The sequence below is a fragment of the Protomyctophum bolini genome (assembly GCF_963924005.1).
Source record: "Protomyctophum bolini genome assembly, chromosome: 18".
Taxonomy (NCBI): domain Eukaryota; kingdom Metazoa; phylum Chordata; class Actinopteri; order Myctophiformes; family Myctophidae; genus Protomyctophum; species Protomyctophum bolini.
In genome coordinates this window covers 27,111,106-27,135,082 of record NC_137879.1, presented here as the reverse complement: position 1 = coordinate 27,135,082, position 23,977 = coordinate 27,111,106, and the positions used below count along the sequence as shown (strand labels likewise).

General features: G+C 44.5%; 1 protein-coding gene across 4 annotated transcripts in view; it reads right to left on the bottom strand.

The window, feature by feature from the left end:
- Positions 1–23,977, bottom strand: part of exoc6 (exocyst complex component 6) — a 77,241-nt gene that overhangs the window by 9,718 nt on the left and 43,546 nt on the right. For 2 of the 4 annotated variants that reach the window (XM_080788819.1, XM_080788821.1), the window contains exons 13-22: positions 23,028–23,099; positions 22,319–22,416; positions 22,076–22,181; positions 21,374–21,483; positions 19,028–19,139; positions 17,832–17,966; positions 17,259–17,438; positions 15,476–15,505; positions 12,429–12,570; positions 6,106–6,179 (exon numbers count right to left, since the gene is read on the bottom strand). In XM_080788819.1, coding sequence (XP_080644945.1) covers positions 6,106–6,179; positions 12,429–12,570; positions 15,476–15,505; positions 17,259–17,438; positions 17,832–17,966; positions 19,028–19,139; positions 21,374–21,483; positions 22,076–22,181; positions 22,319–22,416; positions 23,028–23,099 — 1,059 coding nt within the window. The remainder of the gene's footprint in view (positions 1–6,105; positions 6,180–12,428; positions 12,571–15,475; positions 15,506–17,258; positions 17,439–17,831; positions 17,967–19,027; positions 19,140–21,373; positions 21,484–22,075; positions 22,182–22,318; positions 22,417–23,027; positions 23,100–23,977) is intronic. The other 2 variants (XM_080788820.1, XM_080788822.1) reach the window with 1 other exon arrangement.

Below are 23,977 nucleotides of genomic sequence, written 5' to 3'. Positions count from 1 at the left end.
GGAGGTTTCCTTCAACACAGTGACATGACGTGGCTTTCTTTCTTTGAGAGGATGTTAGCTGAACTTGTTGCTTGCACATGGGCGGCCGTAGGCAAGATGATACATCCCTCCAAATGGCCAATCAACAAGCTCCCATGATGAAATCTTTTGAAAAAATGTGGAAACTTGTGTGAAAAATGTTTATATATTTTCTAATTATTATTATTATTATTAATCTGCAGCTATAATGACAAGCCCCAAATAGGGACGCCAGGTTGAAAGTGCTGGATTTTGAACAGGCGAGACCAAACACATTGAAGATAATAGTCTAGACCAGAGAATGTAATCTCAGAGGATTCTTTCAGGCAAGCACAGTCATGCTATCACAATGACACAGTAGTAAACACAACCGTAATGAAAGACAAAACACAGGGATGTTTAGCTAAGACTCTGATACAGACAGAGAGAGATGTGTGCCTGTGTGTGTGTGTGTGTGTGTGTGTGTGTGTGTGTGTGTGTGTGTGTGCGTGTGCATGTGTGTGAGAAAGAGAGCGAGAGGGGTGTGCGCGCTAGACAGCTGCCGAAGGTGTAGAGTTAGGTGTGCTAGGTGTGTGTTTACATTTCCCAACAGTGAGGTGTCCATTAAATCATCACCAAGTTATGCTGCTCTATTGTGAAAGTGGACGGTATCACCTTCTGCTTCTAGACAATAACACGGGGGAGGCATTGTGAAACTCTACACGCTCCTCTCGTGTTCCCATTCCCTTTTATTGCCGTGTGACGCTTCACTTTGAACGTCCCCGCTTCTGTTCCATTGTCGCCCGTTGACCCGTATTGTCGCGAGGGTATAAAACGAGTGCTCTTGGGAGACTCTGCCATTGAACGGCTCTTCCTTTGATTCTCGTTTACTATGAAGTGGTTAACGGGAACTTAAGCATCCTTTTCTAGGGGCCAGGAATGGTGAGCTAGAAAAGAAAAATCAACAACTTCTCGTCCTCTCTCCTCCCTCCCTCTCGCCTCTCCACTTCTCGTGAGCGACTTAACATAAAGCTATAGGTCCTGACCTTTGGCCTACGGACACAAGGCGGACTGAGGTTGGCCCGAGTTTAAGTCTCGCCTGTGGACGTATTTACTCAATTACCAGAGAGGGAAGAAAAGTAAATACATAAAGAGATGCACTCCTACTGCTTGCAGTCAAAATGTACACTCCAGTGAACTGGATGGGATAATCACGTTCCTGTGCAAGTATATCACATATATCTGTGCTAAGAGACAAAAATGGGTCAGAAGGATACACTGTTGTCCCACACAAGCAGTGTGTGACTTTACTTGTCAGCCATGTTATGATCAACATAGCTTTCTGCTGTTAACCTGTTAACTTTGTTTTCCAAAAATAGCTAATCTACAAGCTCACTTGTAGCTTGTCGATCTGCTATCTGCTTGTAGTGTGCATGTAGATAGCGTGCCTATTCTATTTTTTTTCCTTTTCTTTTTTATCCCAGGTTTTTATCACCCAGTGTATTGTCTAGTGTAATCTCTCTCTGTTAACCTGAGGAGAGCGAATGACTGACCTCATGCTTCCTTCAATGAAAGTCCAAGCCGCTTATTTTCACCTGACAGTGGGGAGTTTCCCCGGTTCGGACGATAGCGTGCCTATTCTGGGGTTCATATGGTTAAAAGACCAAACTGGTGGTCTTGCATGATTGTTACTGGAATAATTGTCATTACTGTCACCAGTTTGTTTGATTTCCCAGGAAGCAACTGCAATCCATACATTTTTACTACTGTATTAAAATCACCTTGCAGAGATTGGAAATTGAGATAGGTCATTCAACACATCAAACCTTTTAGAATTTGTTGTCAAAGTTACGTCATTGTTGGGGCACCGATAGACACATACCACCTAGGCTTTGATGCCGTGTACAACGCCCAAGCCCAGCGGCGGATTTGCTGCATGTCACTCCCCAACTCTGTCCTGTTTCCTGTCTCTCTCAAATTAATCATAAAGTGACGTCATTGCTGCATTTTAATGCAGCAATGTGTAGATTGATTAGAAAAGTATTTTGTTTAGTTGTACTTTACCTGTAATAATTCGGAAAAATAGCAAAACTTTAGAGAAAATGTAAACAAACGCAAGTGTGAAAATAAAGCTGTTAACAGGGAATTGGTCTATGTTTATGTACGGTAACGAGCTGAAGCTGTGAATAGACAAGAACAGAACAGACATGATGAGAGCCATGGTATTACATTCCTCCTCTCCTTCACTGTTTGTTGCTTTTTCTATTCTTCCATGTACCTTTCCACACATCTTCTACGTCAAACACACCAAACCAGGACCAAACAAGTTTCCCAGTTTTTTGTTCTATCAAGATGTTCTCCCTCTCAGACAAACACAAATATGGCATCTCTCTGTCTATCTCTTGTCCCCTTTTGCACCTAATGGCAAGTGGTCTACATTTCTAAGTGCTTTACAATGTGTGTTACATCATTCACACACAGCAAGGGATCCATGCAGGTTACAGTACCACACTCCTCGGGAGCAGTTAGGGGCTCGGTAGTGTCTTGCTCAAGGACACTTCAACTCAAGGCCAGGTGGGGCCGGGAATCGATCCAGGAACCAGCGTTCCAGACGGCCACTCTACCTCCTGAGCAGCCCTCTGAGAAACAGGGGTCAGCAGGCTATCTTTCTGACCTATATAAGACACTGTTAGATAATACTGGTCTAGCAGTGTGGCACGCAAACCCATATAATGATGTATTATATAAGCTACTGTACATTGTTCTAGGCTAATCGTTCATGTGTGCAACTAAGATATTAACCACATGAATCCTATAGCGTATACCAGTACGTAGTTATAGTAGTTAGTAGTTATACCAGCTCAGTGGCCTTGTGGTTAGAGTGTCCGCCCTGAGACTGGGAGGTCGGGGTTCGATCCCCGGCCGGGTCATACCAAAGACTCTAAATAATGGGACCCAGTGCCTCCCTGCTTGACACTCAGCATCAAGGGTTGGATTGGGGGTGGGAAGTGAGGACGCTGGCGTCGACTGTTCGCCGCTTCACCTCCCAATGTATGAATGAATGAACCATTGTAAAGCGCTTTGAGCACTTGGAAAAGCGCTATAAAAATGCAATTCATTATAGCGTCCCTCTTCTGGTTAGGTCATAATATTCAGCAAAAGAAGAAAAACAGGTGCACAAGCCCACAACACATCGAAACGCAAGGCGATGTGAACTTGTAGATCGACTAGATTCACCAAAGAAATTTGGTGTACGGGGGATAAAAGGCGGACACCAAGTAGAGACCCATGGGGGGACCGCAATCAACTAAGTACGGTATATAGGACTTGTGGCGTGCCGTGCGATGCAACAAGTTTTGAGTAGTTTGTAGATCTGCTATTTTAGATATTTTTGGATTTGGAAAGTAACAGTTTTGGACACAATTATGAGGTTTCTACCCGACAGAAACCATTTCTAAAATACTTTGGATTCAAGTCTGTAGTAGTTGTACTAGTTGCATTTCCCCCCCTCCGAATGGAGCCTAAATATCCTTTTTGGAAGGAAACTCTCGTTGGATGAACTCCATGTAACCTAAACCTGTTGATGGCTCACAACCTCTTTCTACCCAAGGCTAAGATTAACAGGTCAAACAGCAGTAAATAGAAGCTGTGTAGGGATTTTCTGTCTCTCTCAACAGAGCATTGTCAAATCGATTGTGATAACAAACGTCACAGGAAAACAAGCCCTACAGCTGCACAAAAAAGAAAAGAAAAAAGGACCCAATATTCCACAGAGTAACAAGGGCTGCTATTTGACCAGCGGCCACTGACTGCATGCACTATCGTCACTGTCGGGCCAAAACCTTTTATCTCCATATTTTATTTTCATAAATTAATGCCCTACCTTGTCGTACAATAGTGTTGACCTAAAATAGGCGACCTACAAGCGCATGAGCTTGTAGATGGCTAGTTTTGAAAGTGAAAGTGTATAAATTAGTCTTATAAATGTATTTTATAAATATTTAGCCAATGAAAAGAGCTTGTGACTAAAAAATACCAACTACACTGGATCCATCGGAACACAGGTTATTATTTCCCATTTCCCATAACATTATTATTTATTTTTACATACAAGTTTTCCACCATCGACAGCGACGATATCTATGGAACATACTGGACTAAACACTTGAGTGTGGTCACCTTTACATGACCTGGGCCTGTGGAGGCCGGGCCGTGTCTCTAGTCCATACACCTTTACATGACCTGGGCCTGTGGAGGCCGGGCCGTGTCTCTAGTCCATACACCTTTACATGACCTGGGCCTGTGGAGGCCGTGCCTCTAGTCCATACACCTTTACATGACCTGGGCCTGTGGAGGCCGGGCCGTGTCTCTAGTCCATACACCTTTACATGACCTGGGCCTGTGGAGGCCGGGCCGTGTCTCTAGTCCATACACCTTTACATGACCTGGGCCTGTGGAGGCCGGGCCGTGTCTCTAGTCCATACACCTTTACATGACCTGGGCCTGTGGAGGCCGGGCCGTGTCTCTAGTCCATACACCTTTACATGACCTGGGCCTGTGGAGGCCGGGCCGTGTCTCTAGTCCATACACCTTTACATGACCTGGGCCTGTGGAGGCCGGGCCGTGTCTCTAGTCCATACACCTTTACATGACCTGGGCCTGTGGAGGCCGGGCCGTGTCTCTAGTCCATACACCTTTACATGACCTGGGCCTGTGGAGGCCGGGCCGTGTCTCTAGTCCATACACCTTTACATGACCTGGGCCTGTGGAGGCCGGGCCGTGTCTCTAGTCCATACACCTTTACATGACCTGGGCCTGTGGAGGCCGGGCCGTGTCTCTAGTCCATACACCTTTACATGACCTGGGCCTGTGGAGGCCGGGCCGTGTCTCTAGTCCATACACCTTTACATGACCTGGGCCTGTGGAGGCCGTGCCTCTAGTCCATACACCTTTACATGACCTGGGCCTGTGGAGGCCGGGCCGTGCCTCTAGTCCATACACCTTTACATGACCTGGGCCTGTGGAGGCCGGGCCGTGCCTCTAGTGAGTCTAGTCCATACATCTTTACATGACCTGGGCCTGTGGAGGCCGTGCCTCTAGTCCATACACCTTTACATGACCTGGGCCTGTGGAGGCCGGGCCGTGCCTCTAGTCCATACACCTTTACATGACCTGGGCCTGTGGAGGCCGGGCCGTGCCTCTAGTGAGTCTAGTCCATACATCTTTACATGACCTGGGCCTGTGGAGGCCGTGTCTCTAGTCCATACACCTTTACATGACCTGGGCCTGTGGATGCCGGGCCGTGCCTCTAGTCCATACACCTTTACATGACCTGGGCCTGTGGAGGCCGGGCCGTGCCTCTACCTCAGGGTCAGTATACAGACAGGCTACATTATGAACTTAACCCTTCACATACCACTCCCATCCACTGCACAGAGTGTGTATGCACATGCGAGAGGGGAAGAAGAGATTTGCCATTCCATGGGTGCGTAAGTAGAGGAGCCAATAGTAGCACACACCCACTCTTTAAACACACCTTAGAGGCTCTTATGCAGAACTTTGGGAGCAGGTGAACTTTAGGACAGGGAGAAAAAAGGTGAACGCCCGGGAGGGCAAATAATAAGGTGGAGACTGGCGAGAGATGAGCTATTAAAATACACAAGGCATGGAATGTGACGCAGGATGGGAGTGAAATACCTAAATTAGGACAGGGGAGACGACGTTTTTAATGAAAGAAAAGTGGTCATTCCTCGGGGCTCAAAGAACAATGGATGAGAGGCGGAATAGGTCAAATAAAAAGAGTGGAAAAGAGGCGAATGTACCAGGGGAGCTAAAGGAGAGAGTCGTACAACAGTTCAAAGGTATGGCGGAGATGATTGATTGATCAACAGAAAATATATATTAAATGAATGCAATCGAATAATCAGTTTAGTTAGGTACCATGTAATCCTTTCTCTCTCTGTGTGTGTGTGTGTGTGTGTGTGTGTGTGTGTGTGTGTGTGTGTGTGTTATTTAGCAATTAGCCATGGCCTGTCACAAGCATTACAAAACAAAATAAGTGTTTTTTGACTGCTGGTTAAAAATGTTCAGTGGTTCAGGGGGGTTTACCTGTCTCAGGTCGATGAAGGCCAGCTGTAACGTGTCTCCTTGGAACCCGGGGACTGGCTCTGAGCTGGCAAACACTGAGAAAGGAAATGAAAACAACAAGCGGTGCGTTAGAAGTCATTTCCACCTGTCTGTTAAGCTGTGAGTCACAAGAAGCCAGAATGGGACGAAGCACCCGTTACCACTGGCTCCATACATGATGATCTGCTACTACTACTACTTCTGTAGTATGATCAAGTAGGGCGTTCATTTACGAAGAATCAAATCTTGGGGTGGTCCAGGTGCATGCCACATATACTGTAGGCTTTGGCCTGACAGCGCATTGCATGTTCGAGTCCTGTTCACGACGAGCTTTGCTGCATGTCTCTCCCCTTCTCTCTCTCCCTCTTTACTCAGTTTCCTGTCTATCTTCACTTGATCAATAAAGGCAGAAAAGCCAAAAAACGAATCTTTAACAAATAAAAATAAATAAAGCTTAAATCAGGAGATAAGTGGTTTCTACCTGACAGTGACACTGTATAGGCGGATGTGTGTCTGTACAGCAGTACCAGAAGCGCAGAGATGCTGGAAGTACATTCACTAAAAATGCTGGGACAACACTCCACACGTCCCAAAATGCTCAATTTATGTACCGGTAATTTAGATAGCATTTTATGTAGACATAGCACTCTATAGTGTATACGCATAATTTCATTATATAGATATTCAACCGATTCTTGGCGACTATTTTTAAACTTATTTGATGTGTTACCATGTTTTGTTCTTGCTTACTGTAAAGGCCTCGACAGAGTCCGTTTTGCCTTGCGTAGGGGTGAGTCCAAACACACAAAAAATACGCAACCGTTTTTACTTCCAAATCCAAATAGCCTGCGATCTCTCCCCAGCTGTTTCGCGTTACTATTTTTATGCTCCGGGTTCGTGCAGTCATAAAGCCAAGGATAATCACGGACTAATTCGCAAAGCTGTGCTTCAAACGATGACGTCATGTTGGCGTCCAGTGAAACAATGTGATATAGCCATGCCTGTTCGTGTTTATGTTTACAACTGAAGCCGGACGTGGCTTCCCTCTTGCTTTGGGGGTGGGGCGGGGGTAGGAGCAGAGGAGGGGAAAAAAACAAACATTGATCTCTGCTGCCAAAGGTCGCCTGGGGTACTTTTGCTCTGCTTGCGCTGCGTTGGATTGGGGTTCGCTCCTAGGCTGACGGATGACACAAGGGAGCTGACGCAAGGGGAGTCATTTCTCTCACCCTCCGTTGCGTAGTGCTTCTTGTGCTTATTCCCAGACCCTGTGTAGCGTTGTGAGTCAACATGGAGACATTGGGCCAGCAATGCAGACACCAGGTCAAAAGTTAAGATGAGGTTAGGTTAAGATGATGCTTTTAATATTAACTCTGAAACCTTTTCCATCAGACATCAGACCCTTTTCCCTCTACACCAACATTAGTCCCACTTAAAATTTTGCTGGATGTTTGCGTATTATGACATGCCCAGAATACGGACGTTATGGTTGAAGTTAGAGATGTCCCGATACTGTATCGAATCGGCTATTATTTATCATATCGGTATCGGTGAATATGCCAGTCTAACCACCGATCCGACACAGGGGTAAGGGTTTGACACTATGGCAGTGTAAATATAATGTTGGGACATGTGGAGTTTGCTTTGGAGTTGCCCAAACTGCAAGTGCATCACATCCATTTGAGTGAGGAGTCTGCTAGAAACACAACACCAGATATATAGCTAGATAGCTATAAACACAACATGAGATCACGACACTGGTATCTGTATTCGGTATCAGTATCGGCTAACACAGAAATTGTGGTATCGGGAAGTAGACATCCCTAGTTGAAGTCGTTAACATTTGCTGGTAAGCAATATTAACCACAGCGAAAATTAACCTGTAGAACTGGGGTCATGATTATCATAAAAACAACGTGTGTGTTGACCACGAAACCTCAATCTATTGTCTTGAGCCATGCCTTTCACAGCAACCATGGAAAGTCAATGGATTCCCTGAGGTCAAAGCAACAGTGAGAGGATAAGACAGTCCCTGGCGCTTTGCAGGAATTCACTAGTGTCAATATCACAATGGAAGCCAGGAGAACAGAATGGACACATGATATTGCCTTGTTGTGACATTCATGTTGTTCCCTAGAACACTGAACTCGGCACTGAACTTTGGCTGACCCGTATGTATACACACAGTACTGTATGTATGGCTTCTGCCTGAGGGGCTTCTAGGTCACATGTATGACATACTGTATACACATCTGCACTGCACGCAAACAAATCACACACACACACACACACACACACACACACACACACACACACACCCACACCCACACCCACACCCACACCCACAGGACACCTGTCTCTCTCCTATACAGTATAGAGCCCCCTAGAGCCACAACTGAATACACAGGGCTACACAGAGCAGGCATTTGGAAATGTGCCTCTAAACACAAAGATGTACATTTGTGTGGGCATTCCGTTTGCATGATGAACTGGTGCTTAGTGAACACTGTTGCAGACCCAGCTCTATTCCCATGCACTGCCTATAGTCCCGCCTATAGCCCACTGCATCTCTCTCTCTCTCTCTCTCTCTCAGGCAGTCTGCACTGCACTGCGCCCACGAATCCACTCCCCAACACGCACGCACGCCCTTCCATCTGTGCTGCTCTCCTGTGATGGCAAAGGGGAGTGATAACAGTGATGTGGCCAGTTGCGCGTACGCACCCTGCTGCTTCTCACTCTGCCCTGTACGTTGCAGGCTGAACACAGTATGGTGGTACAGTCAGCAACTCAGCACAACGTGCACCAGCATACAGTACCATATCAGCTGGACAGCTGGTTCAGGTTTTCATTTGATATCCAGTCTACATTTTGGGGGTTCTTGAAGTCTGAGAACCACTGGCTTAAAGCAGGCGACAACACGTCAAAGCCACCTTTGTCAGGCAGGCCACTCAAGACTCCTCAACTCCTGTGTGTCTCTCTCCTCCTCCTCCTCCTCAGATAACTCCTCTCTCTCCATTAACCTCCAGTCTACGTGACCCCAGACAATAGCCAGGGCCAAAACAATAACATTATCAAAACATCATTATGAGACTTTGTTCACACACGGATTAAAGTCTTTGGACTGGCGCTTGTCCTTGAGCACTAAAGACAACACGGAGCTCTCTGCTTGGAGCCCACTGTCCATTAGGCCGAGAGGGCCAGTCTGTCTGTCACCGCAGCTTTTTACATACCAGCACAGGTTCATGCAAGAGTCACTGTCTGACACCATGTCACACGACATGGGGTCACTTCAAAGACTGAAGACTGAGTGTGTGCGACTGTGGGTGTTTGTGAGGGAGAGAATGCGATTGTGTGCTTATGTGTATGGATGGATGCCCCTTCAATAATTTAAGTTATATTTTTACAGTAAGTGCATGATTAGTAGCAATGGTAACACTAAGTGGTATACCCAGAGAATCCAGCACTGGCTTTTCAGTGAGCAGGTGAATTTAAACACTTTCTGATAACTTTGGTGATTTTCTCCATTAAAGGTCTGGAACTGTATATTTGGATGTACAGATGAAGAACAAAAGGCTTTGATGCTTGGAATGGTTGCAGTGAAGAAAATAATTGGACTGGAAATCACTCTCTCCTCCTCGTAATCATACAGATGAAGAGAATCAGATCTCACAAGACATTCACAAAGATATGGACTCCCTTCACAGACCACCTAAATTAAGAAGCTCTGTTGTTTCAGGCCTGAAGACGTCAATCAAAAAAAAGTGAAAAAATAAGAAAAGGTCCATATATATATATATATACACAAAAAAAGAATATTAGTTGCTGCGAGTCTAGCCAACACCAACTCGGGATTCCTGGATCACTGCCCTCCACAAATTCCTATCCAACATCAGGTTCTTGAGCTCTGCAGTGCTGTTAGCCAAGCTAACAACAAGACTATAACATAGTACTTCTTTTTGATATTCCTGTTTGTCTTGCACCTGGGCCATGGATGTGCGTGCACTACCTTCTTCATGAACTGACACACAGACAGAGAGGGAGGGAATGTGAGGAGACAGCAGAGAAGGGGTGAACTACTAAGTCATCCACAGGTGTTCTGTGTAAGACAAGACCCAGAAAAGAACACTTTGTGATTCTCCTCACCTTCTCTCTCTCTCTCTCTCACACACACACACACACACACACACACACACACACACACACACACACACACACACACACACACACACACACACACACACACACACACACACACACACACACACACACACACACACACACACACACACACACACACACACACACACACACACACACACACACACACACACACACACACACACACACACACACACGCACACGCACGTCTGGCAGAATGGCCCTGTTCTGACCCTCATGTAGAGGAATTTCCAGGAACATGAGATCAAACCGTTCCCAACAGAACCCAACGTATGACCTTCTGCTAGAGATTCACACACTTTAGTCTTGTTTGCCAAGATAGGGTTTTAAGGAACATACTATATACTCACACAAAACACACAAGCGTGCGCGCGCTGCTCACACACCTGCACGCACTCTCACACACCTAGGAAGGGAACGCACACACAGGCACTCACACAGACACTCCTCTCACTCTAAGGCCAGGGAGAGTTTTTGCTGCGAGTGCAATCAATAATTTAGGATGTACAGCATGTCACCTCTGTATTATCATCCTTGCTATTCCAAAGGCAGGGGGGGGGGGGGGTATGTTTTTTGCCCCTGTGTGTGACTGTGCCTCACAATGAAGGTACTGCGCTGCTGTGTTGGTTCAAGTTGAATAAAGAAGGCATCATAATTCATAACTACTCTTCTTTTGTTTGGTTGAAAAGAAAAGTTTACACTCTTAGAATTAAAGGGATATTTCACTTTCAAAAAATCATTTGGTCATTTTATCGTCCACTAAGGCTTATATGAATGCCCTAGACAGTTTTTAAGTTACTTAATTCAGTAATTAGATATTTGATGTTCATTTTAGCTGCCCCGCCACCTTCCTATAGAATACGTTAGGGGGAACCTCCTCCAGGAGGAGGCTGGAGAAGACTAAACATAAAAAAATAATGAAAAAAAAACACATTAGAAGGACAATATCAGTCAACAGAAGAAAGGACGAGTGTTTTCGATGAATCTATCATGGTTAAAATGGAGATTGAAGTTATAGTGGTTTGTATAGGACGGGGGCGGGGCAACTAAAACTGAATATCAAATATCTAATTACTGAATCAAGTAACTAACTTAAAAACTAACATAAGCCTGAGTAAGATGACCTAAGTAAGAAGACATAAGATGACCAAAAGTTATTTTAATTTTTTTTATATGGTGAACAACACATTGTGAGCTTCTGGATGTACTATTATAGACTAGGGCTTCAGTGGTTAAATGAACACTCTCTCCCACCTCCTCCCTCCCTCTCCATCTTCTACCTGTCACATCCATTTGCCCCAGTAAGAGAAGAAATGACATGAACCAAACTGGGTGAACTGCCTGCAAATCTTCAAACGGAGCAATGGCCGCCTGCCTGTCGTTCAACATTTTCCCTGTGTAAGAGGCCACTGTGTAATCTACAGTGGCAGCTCTAGCCTGCTCTGGATACTTGGTTTGTGTAAGGTGAGTGCTGGCTGACTGGGGAAGGTTTAACCTCTGTCAAATTCACTAAATGTGGGATGTGGATGACAGGCTGACTCAACACTTGTATGAGGGGAAAAGTGCGTTCCACCTAGCCTGGTTAATAAACCAGACTAATATCGCACGGACCGCGGGATATTAGTCTGGGGAGGCTCAGCTTGGATTTCATTTCCAGGGCGGTGGGTTGAAACATTTTCTCTTTGACGCAATTGGTCAGAGCTACTGTCAGTCAAAGGTCTCAAGCATTGAAAGTCACTGTACCAAAGCCCGCCCATATTGCATACCGTGTCCCGATTGGCCGCCCCATTTCTCTGGTGTGGGAAATGGGCGTACAATTGAGCCTCTCCAGACTGTAATCCGCCGGCAGGAATTTTTTTTTTGCCAACGGCTGATTCGGTCTGGTTTATTAACCAGGCTACGTTCCACCACCACCACCAATATGGAGGCCACACCCACCACAGGAGGTGTTAGCGAAATACAAGGAAGTGGGCTTCCTATATGCCAGATGACTTATGTGTGCTGACTGCGCTCACCGTGTCGCCAGGCTCCTTCCCAGCCAATTTTCGGGGAGGAAAAGATAGGTCGCAGTATAGATACAGACACAGACACACACACACACACACACACACACACACACGAGTACTCACATTCACACTGTATGACGTCCAGGTTGAACTGCTGTATGGCCCCCATGCTGATCTGCTTGAGCTCTGTGTCCAACAACATCTGCATGAGGGACGTGGACAGATGCTTGCAGGCGGACATGCACGCCGTCTGGGCCACTTTACCCTGCAGGGAGAAGGACAGAGCAGGAGGGACGGATGGACCAATGGAGGACAGACAGAAACAGGAGGGGAGAGGAAGGGATGGACGTGGCGCAGGAATAAAATGGTTGAGGGAGGGAGAGAGAAAGAGAAAGGGGGGAGGGGGGTTGGGGTTAAGAGGAAAGAGGGGAGATGGGGTAGAAATATAGTGGGGGAAAACAATAAGAGGGGAGGAGAGATACATTGTTACACTGCACCTTCATATCTGGGTCAACAACACAGTAAAAGGCCACAAACATATGCCAGTCAAAGCATCCAGCATACCATACCTGAACATCTGCCATTGAGTAGCCAGGCCTAGCCCATTTCACTTAACTTTCAGTTGGCCAATATGCATGATAGATCCTCACAAATACCAGTGGATATTAACGGTGGTTCATTATTTCACCTTATACATTTGGATACAATCAATCAATCACGATGGAAAATACTTTGTTAATACTGAATCTTTCATGTCATATTCAATATATGGCCCAGCCTTATCTTTACTTTGAATATACCATACATTGTGCTGTGATTGCTAGTCGAATATAAATTAATTTGTTGCATTGTGACGAGTTGGGCCAGGAAAGCTCCATAAAGCATGTGAGAGGATTTATAATGCTATTATGCCCGAGGTCTGTGTCCTTTGCCAGATTATTGGAGAAACATTGAACACAGAGGGTACATGCAGGTAAGGCCGAATACAAAACTCACAAACAAACCTCCATTTAGTTCCATAGCATCACAATTGCTACCCCGAAATCAAACGTGGATTCTTAACATTTCAAATACCCGGACTGGACTGAGTTTGACCCGATGATACTGTACGCAATCGTTGTCTTTGCAAGTGACGTCAAAAGTTAAAACTGAGCTCCACTCCGTGCGCTTGAAATGTGAAGAATGACTTTGAATGGGACTGTACGCTTGCAATTAGTGTTTGTTGTACAGAGAACCGGGTCAGCAAACCACCACTGTGACAACAACACTGAAACACATTCATGCAACACTTCTCCGCATCCAGGGATGACGTGGCTGAGCTAAGTTCATGGATCAGTCACGAGCAGCGCTCCGACTAAGATGATGTTACTCTACAAATCACTTCTCTATCAAATCAAACAGGACTGAATACACATTTAGTGATTCCCTCTCTTATTTAAGAGATACTGTAGGTCACAAAACAAAGTCACTGATCAACTGCAAAGAGTTGAAGCCACAGTGAGGATTCATATATGAAGATTACAGTGTGCATGAGTGCCTACAGTATGTGCATATATCTGATATAGATTACAAATCCTGATTCTGAGCTCCACAACATCCCTGGTGGTAACACTCAACTCCATGCTGACAACTGACTAGCAGACAGACAGCAGAGATATACACTGAGCCGTATCAGTCTGAACTGACTACAAATGGCTCTGTCACTGTGGCAAGACTGCCTTGCAGCGGTTTGTCAAAGGGTTACTTTCACTTGGCGCCATTTCTGTGGACAGAGGGGAATCACTATAGCAAAATCCACATCATTGAAAAGTCGGAGATGGACACTGATGTTGAGGGAAAGTAACAGACGCGATGAACCTGTGCGCCAAAGCTAATTCATGTAGATGGAGAATTGGAAGTCCCCGTAAGAAAAGGTAGCCGCCCCCGGCTAAACCATTTAAATGGGCAAAGGATCAAATTCTTAAAAAGGGGTTAAGGTAGTGTGGAGATGAAACATCGCTGAAGATGTGAGCTACTAGACACACCCTGCCTTGGCCTCTATGCAAACGCACTAGTGAGGGGAGAGGAAAACCTAGCACGGAGAATTGAGGGAGATCTCCCAACATGCAGGTGTGGTAGAGGTCAGCAGGCTTGTTGGATAAGCCAAGGCGGGAGAGATGTGAAGCTGTCCAGAGGTCGTTGCTCCAACACCTAAAGTGAACCTATTTATAGACTTTGACAGAAATGATGACAATCAAAACGGACTTGAATCAGAATTCCTCACTCCATCCAGCTCAGTTGAGCCAATATGAAATATAGAAAAGAGGAGCCTCGACAAGCCCCAGATTCATCCCTGACTGACTGATTGACTGAATGTATGATTATCCTGAGGGGGTCGAGTGAACTTAGAGCACTGAATCAAAGGGAGCGCTTTACCCACAATGCAATCTCACACATTCCTGGGCCTGGTGCCATGCTCGTGGAGAGTTCCAAACTCAACAAAGCAGAGCTTATAGAGAGATAAAAAATTAAATAAAAATCCATCACAGGTTTAATTTAGAGATGCAGGTAATTGGGCCAATGTACGCAAAACAGAAAACTGTTGAGTAAGACATTGTTGTCCAAGTACATATTCAGAAAATAGTACCTAGACAAGTTAAGACATCAGCTTCTTTCAAAACTAATTCGGAAACACAATTTCTTAATGGGATTAGGAAGGCTTCTCTAGGATAACATTCAAGACTAGTCTAAAGACTCAAACCAATGTGTTAGGCAGATAATAAATGCCATTAAGATAATGAATATTAGGGCTCACCTACTACTACTAAGTACAGAGTGGGGGAAACCATGAAATCATCATTAGTAGCTAACTACTATGCAGGAACCGTGGCGGTGAATGTGATTATCTTTATACAAACAAACATGGCATTCTGCAGGTGGGTGGTCATGGTTCGGATTCCTAAAGGGCATGAAAGCATCAGCTAAATGCCTAATAATAAAATGCAGATGTGAACAGAAATGTGCATCACAACAAGGGGGTTAACCACAGGTGAAGTAAGAAGCAACAAGGCTGGAGTGTTGGAGCTTCCACAGTCAGACATGAGCATGCTGTTAACACCGCCCCCCATGGCTCTCTCTCCGTCTCTCGCTGTACTGCAGCAGTGCAGCGACGGCCAGGCAGGAGTACTTACCGACATCGACGCATGGTCATTGTTGTTATTCTGAGCAGAGACACCCCCAAACCAACCAAAAAAACATGGAAGGAAAGAAGGGGACGGAAGGAAGGAAGGAAGGAAGGAGGAAGGAAGGAAGGAAGGGAGGGAGGGAAGAGGAGAAAAAAGTATGGTAACGATAAATGGACAAGAGGAGATAGATTTCAGAGATCGAGCATGCTTGGCAGGAGTCAAATTAATCAATGAAATCAAAGTGGCCGTAACTCATAAAATTAATCCATCAAAGCGGTATTCATCGCCGGGGTGGGGGTTACGAGACAGAGAGACGGGAGACATTCCTGAAAACTGTCGAAAGGAGCAGGAAGAAGCAGAGGACTCGTTGGGAACACAGACAGACAGGGAGAACTTGGAAATGGGGAACGAGCAGGCAAAGCAGATCATCCGACAGAAAAATAGAAATGAATTGAGGCTGTCGGGCAGCCCAGCCCAAAGCACATTCAGATGGATCCAATGACTGCACAGTAAATATAATGTATCAAATATACAGTGAGCGCCTTCAGACTTTGTTCTCATTTATAAGTGGTTTTTAAACCCTATGGTACCAGGCAAAAAAAAGAGGCCTAAAGCAAAAGATGGGCCAAGGTTTGTAATTAAATCACCCTCACAACTGCAATTATGGTGTAATTACTCCAGTAATGATCGTTCTATTGGTTTATAACAACAGTAATCTCTGTAAAACTTTCTAAATTCTAAAAACCTCTGATGTAACTTCTATCGGGTCTCACACTCGTAAATAATAATTGTTATGAGATTTTGTTTTTTATTTGAAGGCGTGTGTGAAAAAACCCACAAAGCTCATAAACAGCCTAAGCACTAATACGACACATACGTAAGCCACAGTAAGGCTTCAAATGAACACCACTTCAAATGGTCACATCACTTGCTGAACGCCGTACAATGGCAATAAAGTAGGATACATGCCAATTATTGCAACAGGGATAATAGAGTTTAGAGTTTATTCTCTTCGTTTCCGTTAAAACATTCATCTGAATGGTGCTAATAGTTGCTATTGCTACTTTGTTTAGGGATGTTCACAGCAATACAAATGCAATGCGGTATGGTGTAATATCAATTATGATTGTTGATGTTGTTTTGTTTTATCACTGCCAACTTCTATTAACATGGAGTGTATTGTTCACATTGATGAACTGATGACCAAAATAAAAGTGCAACGTGATAAGAGGGGAAAATTTCAATTGTGTAAATTTACATTTTCAGCCCAAGTCTCCCCCCCCTGTGCAATTCCAAGTGGTGAGAAATAACAATTTTCATTCACACCCACACACAAATATATATATATATATATATATATATTTCTGAAACAAAGACACCATTTAAAAAAACAGCACGTAAGGAGCACGTTTAAAGCGGACACAAGTTTACAACCCCTCGCTGGGACGGCGATGCAGGACACAGTGAACAGCGGAGGTGGGGGTGGTTTGTGTGTGTGTGTGTGTGTGCGCGTGCGTAGGGCTGTCACGATTTAGAAATTTAACTTTTACTCAAATTATTTCGATTAACAGCTTTGAGCCGTGTTGTGAGCTTGTAGACCGCCTAGTTTCACTACTTCTTCTACTACTTCATCTGTTTTCAAATTTATGGCATTTCTTAGATTTTTCTTGGATTTCTTCATAAAAGAAAATCATTGAATTTGTTTTAAATTAAATAAACAAATTCTTTTTTTGGGGAAAAAAATAAACGGGGCCCCAATACAAATGCAGCGGGTGGTGGGTTGACTCACCGGCAGGTGTGTGAAGACCTGGAAGGTGGACCTGAGGAAGTTGATGAGGTCCATGAGGTAGCCGGAGGCGCGGCCGTCCGACTCCGACATGCCCCACTCGTAGTCCGCCAGCTGGATGAACTCGTCGATCTTCTGGTTGAGCTTGGTGTAGATCTCGCCCTCTGCGGCGTGACGGGCATCCTGCACGCACAGCATGACATATGGGACTACTTTTATTTATATATTAAATAAAGGATGGTTGCGGTAACAATTTGTATTATACTAGTATTACACTAGTGTCAACAACAGAATGTGGAGGGGTGTTAACTCTTTTGACTGCTAGTTGTGTTTTGTTTTTTGTTTGTTTTTTCTTGTCTTTTTCTTTTGTGTAAGTCATGTGAAAAAGTAAGTAAAACATGATTTATACATAGTTAAGTACCAGTGTCATGCACCGAAAAATAACCGGTCTACAAGATTCCAGTTCAAAAGGAAGAATGGCATTCATAAAGTCAACATCCGCACAAGTAAAGCAATACAAATGTCACGTGTGTGTGTGTGTGTGTGTGTGTGTGTGTGTGTGTGTGTGTGTGTTACCTTGAAGGTGGACAGACCGTAGAGTCTGGTGGTGTGAACAGTCTCGGGGGAAACATTAGTGATGTTTGTTATGAACTCCTCCAGGTAGCGGCAGGCCTGCTCCAGGTGCGTGGTGTTGATGATGATCTGTACGAGCTGCACGCACGCACACGCACACACGCGCACACACACACACACACGCACACACACACACACACGCACACACACACACACACACACACACACACACACACACACACACACACACACACACACACACACACACACACACACACACACACACACACACACACACACACACACACACACACACACACACACACACACACACACACACACACACACACACACACACACACACACAAAGCAAACGTCAGCAGTGGTGTATTGACTGAGGTGTTATTGAGTAAGGGCGTAACGGTTAATCAAACAAATTGATGATAATTTGAGCCCAGCCCTTCCTAGTGATGTAAAAACAGCTCACTGGGTGTGAACAAGGGTTTTCACACATTTCCGCCTAGCAACAGCAGCATTGAAACAAGTAACTGTGTTTCCTAGACATGCTTTGTGGGATGAGTGTGAGAGGAAGACATAACGTGTATGCTATTCCCAAGCCAAAACTATGCAAAACCACAAGCCCCAGCCACCGGGAACTGACGCGGATGGATAGTGCTCGTCTTGGTTCAGTTGATAACCTGTCCGCTCGCAAACTTGGACCGGGCGTTTGTCGAGTGACAAAGGCCTCGCTATCGTCGAGGTTGGGACCCGGAACCGACATTGAGGAACCGACATTGGCTCCATCACATTATTATTACAATTTCAAGGACCACCATTTGTACTCTGAGAGAGTACAAATGGAACCAATTGGACCTGTGCTACCATTTAGTTCCATTTGTACACTCTCAGGCCCCTTTTCCCCCGGGGTTGAATCGGTTCAGTTCTTTTTTCCCGCCTATTATTGGTTCCGAACACTAAAAGTTGGTTCGGAACTGTACTTTTGGCCTCAGAGTTACAGACCTGTTAGGGTCCATTTGGAACCCCTTTATAGGAGTCATTAAAGGAACTGTTAAGGAATCAGACTGTTAAAAGTGAATTGTTAACGGAACGGGAATCGTTAACTGCCTAAATCACCCAACCCTAGTCGGCACGACTCGCACATGCACATGCGTTGAGTGGCCTGGGAATGTGGTCCTAACCTCAGTCAGCCCTATGTGAGGTTTCTTTATGAGGTTTTGAAGGCAGCAGCTCAGCGTTCTGGTCAGCAGCAAGTTGGTCGACTTTCGTAGCATGTCGTCAATCTCTGTCGAGCTGGATACAGAACAAACACATAAAACAAGATGTGAAGACAAGATGTGAAGACATAACAGCCAGGGATACATAATATCGTTTCTGTCGGGCCAGAAACCTAAATATACTTTTTTATCTCACGCATTACAAGCTTGTCTGCTATTTTTGTGAAAGTGAAGTAATTATGAATAAATTAAATTATGAATAAATATTTAACCAATAAAAAGTATTGTGACTAAAGAAATAATACACTGGGTCCATTGCAACACAGCTTTTTTTTTCTTCTGAAAAGTAACACTTTGGACATACAATGTTTCTGCAACAGTGAGGATAATATGAACAGGGCACCCCAAACGTGGGTATTTTGGCTTTCTGTATTCATGTGTGTGTACAGTGTGTGTGTGTGTGTGTGTGTGTGTGTGTGTGTGTGTGTGTGTGTGTGTGTGTGTGTGTGTGTGTGTGTGTCAGGGGGAGGTGAGCAAACAGTTCCCAGATCCAGCGGCTAACTGTCAACCAACAGTTAAACAATGTTCAACCAATAATGTAAGGCTTGTTTGACCACCATTCAAACATGTGGCCAGTGTTTAAGTAGCGTTTAACTATACCTTATCACACAAAGATGTAATTAGCACCAACAAGATAGCTTTGTAAACCACATACACACACAAAGCAGAGAGAGAGAGAGAGAGGGAAACCCAGAGGGAAACCCATTTAGGCCCGACGTCGAAAGAAGCAAAGATATTCAAAGATTTGAGGGACATTTTCACAATTTTTCAAAAATAGCGCAGAGTGCCGTGCTATGAGCTTGTAGATCTGCCATTTTTCAATAGCTAAAGTATAACATAATGCTTTAAAACACCAAAAGGGGTTCCCAACCCAAAATGGGTTAATGGAGAGAATTAAGAAAATGACAGAGAAAGAGAGAGGGAGGGAGGGAGAGAGAGCATGGTAGAGGAAAGAGAGGGAGACAGACAGCACAGTGCCAAAACAGACCAACCAGAGAGGGAGAGAGAGCATGGTAGGGGAAAGAGAGGGAGACAGACAGCACAGTGCCAAAACAGACCAACCAGAGAGGGAGAGAGAGCATGGTAGAGGAAAGAGAGGGAGACAGACAGCACAGTGCCAAAACAGACCAACCAGGGTCAATGCAAGGGTGCTCCAGTCTCACAGCGTGTTTGTGTATCTAACGACATACATGCACACATGCACGCACACACGCACACACGCGCACATTTACACACACACTTGCTTTTGGGCCTCGCCGTGCGTCCAGTCACAGCAGTGTGATTTGTTACCGCCTGCCCTCTATTGATGGCCTGTGAGATCGACACCACCGGTGAACATTATTTATTATCAAGTCTGCAACGTAAGGACAATGCAATACAATACTGAGCTGTACCATATTACCGCATTAGGTAAGTAGGGGTTGGAGAGGCTTATTATTGTCTGGAGCGCAACACCTACCATCAGCTCCCAGTACTTACCGCACGACTACGTGCTACTCATAAGCTGAGTTGGCGGTGCCTGAGATCGAACCCAGTGAAATTAGAATTGTTAAAAAAATCGAATGCATTTAACCAGTGCTGGAGCAAACCTATGTGGGCATAGTGGAAATACAGCGCATGCACGCACGCACGCACACACACCTCTTCACAGGTAGATGTGAAAATAAATATGCAGGGTCATCATATCCCAAAACTGTTGAACACCTGCTGCTCCTGATTACACTGACTGACATACCGAGGAATGTTGTAACGACCTGTCATGTGTGTGTACTGTGTGTGTACTGTGCATGTACGTGCACACATGTGTATCGCAGACTTATCACTGCAGTTACAACATTCTAGCTCTGACGGTTTGGTGTGTGTGTGTGTGTGTGTGTGTGTGTGTGTGTGTGTGCAAAAGGTGAGCAAGAGAGACAGCCAATATCGCCGCTGTCGGGTGAAAAACCTTTTATTTCCAAAACTGTTACTTTTCCCGCAAAAAAGGTCTGTGTTCCAATGGATCCAATGTATTTATCATTCATCTTGTTAATACTTTTCATTGGTTCATCATTTATAAAACCCACAGACACACTTAACCACCAAGAAGAAATACAAGCTCACAACGACCGACTATTTTTGCTACTTGTGTGTGACACTGTAGTATGAGGAATGATGGCGATGATGGAGTAAACTAAAACATACAAAGTTGAAATATGGTCGCTTGTGTCTTCCAGGAACGTTGAAAACAACATAACTAATTGGAGTTCCTACCTGCGGTGGAGAGACTCGGAGAACTTGAGGCTGGCGTAGATGAACTCTTTGACCTGTGTGTAGATCTGAGGGACTGACTGGGACATGGGCAGCTTCTTAGGAAAGTCCTGCTGCTCTCACACACACACACACACACACACACACACACACACACACACAGCATTAGAAGACTGACCGACTGATCAACCAACCACATGAACCCCAGCGTCCCAATTCTGGGGATTAGTAGTTGGCACAAATAGCAGATCTACAAGCTCACAATGCATTGCTTTGCGACGCATTGTGAGCTCAGCTGGTAAATGTGGTGTAGATGGAAAAAAAGGACAAGACCAAGTATAGAGCCCTCGCGGATCCCAGCTGCATATAAGAGTTGAATTAAGGACCATTGTTCTCCACAGGGCCTCCGAAGAAGTCCCACATTTATACAATAAAATACCTATTACAAACTAGTGGCCCTGCGATTGCTTAATAATCAATGTGGCTTTTGAAGACTTGCATACTTAACAAAAACAGGCTGTCCTCTAGACTAGATAGATAAACTGATCAATGAAATAAAAAAATGTGGTTGCAGTCATTGAATAATTGATTATTGACAATGGTATGATGAGTTCACCCATGACGTCTGTGCCGTTTCAGTGGAACGGCCACTGCCCGTTTTAACTGCCTGGTCTTTTCCATGGCCAGCAGAATGGAACTACCAACCTTCTCTATCTCTGCGTCGTGGAAGGGGAAGCGGCTGACCACCACTTTGTATTCTTCCTCCGTGTCCACTGGAATAGGACTGTAGTTGTCCAACTCAAAGATCTCCCTGTGCGTGGACAGAATATATTACATATATTATTGTCTGTGTTTGTTACGAGCTCAGATGAGGCATTAAGATGTCCTGGTCATATCTGTCTCTGTCTCCATCTTCATATGGAGACAGAGACGACACAACAGACCTACCTGAAGACCAGCGCCCATTTCTTGAGCAGAGTTTCGTTGTATTGATCTCTGACCTCGAATAGCAGGTCAAACAGCCGGTTCACTGGAAAGCCATAACCCTGGACGCAGACACACACACACACACACACACACACACACACACACAGGAGGGTGTCACTTCACTTTCACATTACAGTCACACTGGTTTTGGGGGGTCGCGGCTTGAAAAGTTTGGGAACCCTTGCTTGGCATAGGAAACCAGGTTTATTTGAGTTGGAAAGGTCTACCACATCAGGGCACCACAGTGCACCCAAACATCTGTCCAGTGCAACTAGCCAGATGGTTTCATTGGTTGCACCAATTCATTCATTACAGTAGGTCTGTGCACATCAGAACCTTCAAAGTTCACCCCCAAAATGACTTATCTATTTTTGTTTTTTCATGTTTATCACACTTATATGTCTGTTTTTATTAAGTATTGTATGTGGAACATTTATATTGCCTGTTATTTTTTTAATATTAATTTTACTGAATTACTTATCATTGTCGATAATATTCTGAAACTGTCATACAAAAAATGCCTAATAAAAACAGTATTAAAAAAAAAAAAAAAAGACTTATCTATCTATTACTCACCCCATGGAGACTGGATATATTATATATACTGGGGGGGTATTTCTATTTGGGTGAACTATCCCTTTAACACCATACCAATACGATCAGAACCAACCTGTAGAGTGTCGGCGAAGATCACAATGAGGTTCTTCAGCTCCAGAACCAGGTCTGGGTCATCACAGTATGACTATCAGAGAGACAAACACATAATCACAGTATGACTATCAGAGAGACAAAAACAAGCATTATGAAAAGACTACAGAGCACCACAAAAATTTCTTGCATTTTTGTTGTATTATTACTCTTGTTAAAGGGTAAGACCACTTTTGTAGATGTTTGGGTTGTGTTTGTTACCTTGCCATGATGTGACTCCAAATGTGGACAAGAAATCAAAAATAAATTGCTCCGCTGTAAGTCCTCAGTGACTTTGAGAGCTGAAACAGCTCTTAAAGTCACTCTTTTAGTAAATCAGTTTTGGTGATGCTCTATATTGTCTGAATCAACTTTGTTTGTGTTTGTTTACGTACTAAAAGAGTGACTTTGAGAGCTGTTTCAGTGTACAATTGTAAGTCAATGAGGAGCATATTTTGAATTATCAATTTCTAATCACTGGATTTTCACAATTTTCTTTAAATTTCATGCATAAACATCATGGCAAGGTAACTAAACAACCCACACCTCTACCAAAGTGGTCTTACCCTTTAAGAGAGGATTCATTAATACAACAAAGACATCGTTATCCTGTTTCTGGAACTGTCAACACAATTAAGTCACTGGCAACCATTTCCATGTACTGTATATGTTGGCCCTAAACAGAGATACATAATGTCATCAGCTTTGTAAATAGTTTTATACAGATTGCAATTCTTTGTTGTGTTGTATGAACATTTAGTTTTCATCCCTAAACCGAAGGAAAGGGAACATAAGAGATGTACAGTAGTGTTTGTGTGCTTTGTGGTCTGCATACAATCAGCAGCACCGGCGATGTTTCCGAGCGATTGTTTGCAACGATGGCGGCCGAGCACTTCCTCTGAACTCAATTCCACCGCGTGAAACGTGATTCGT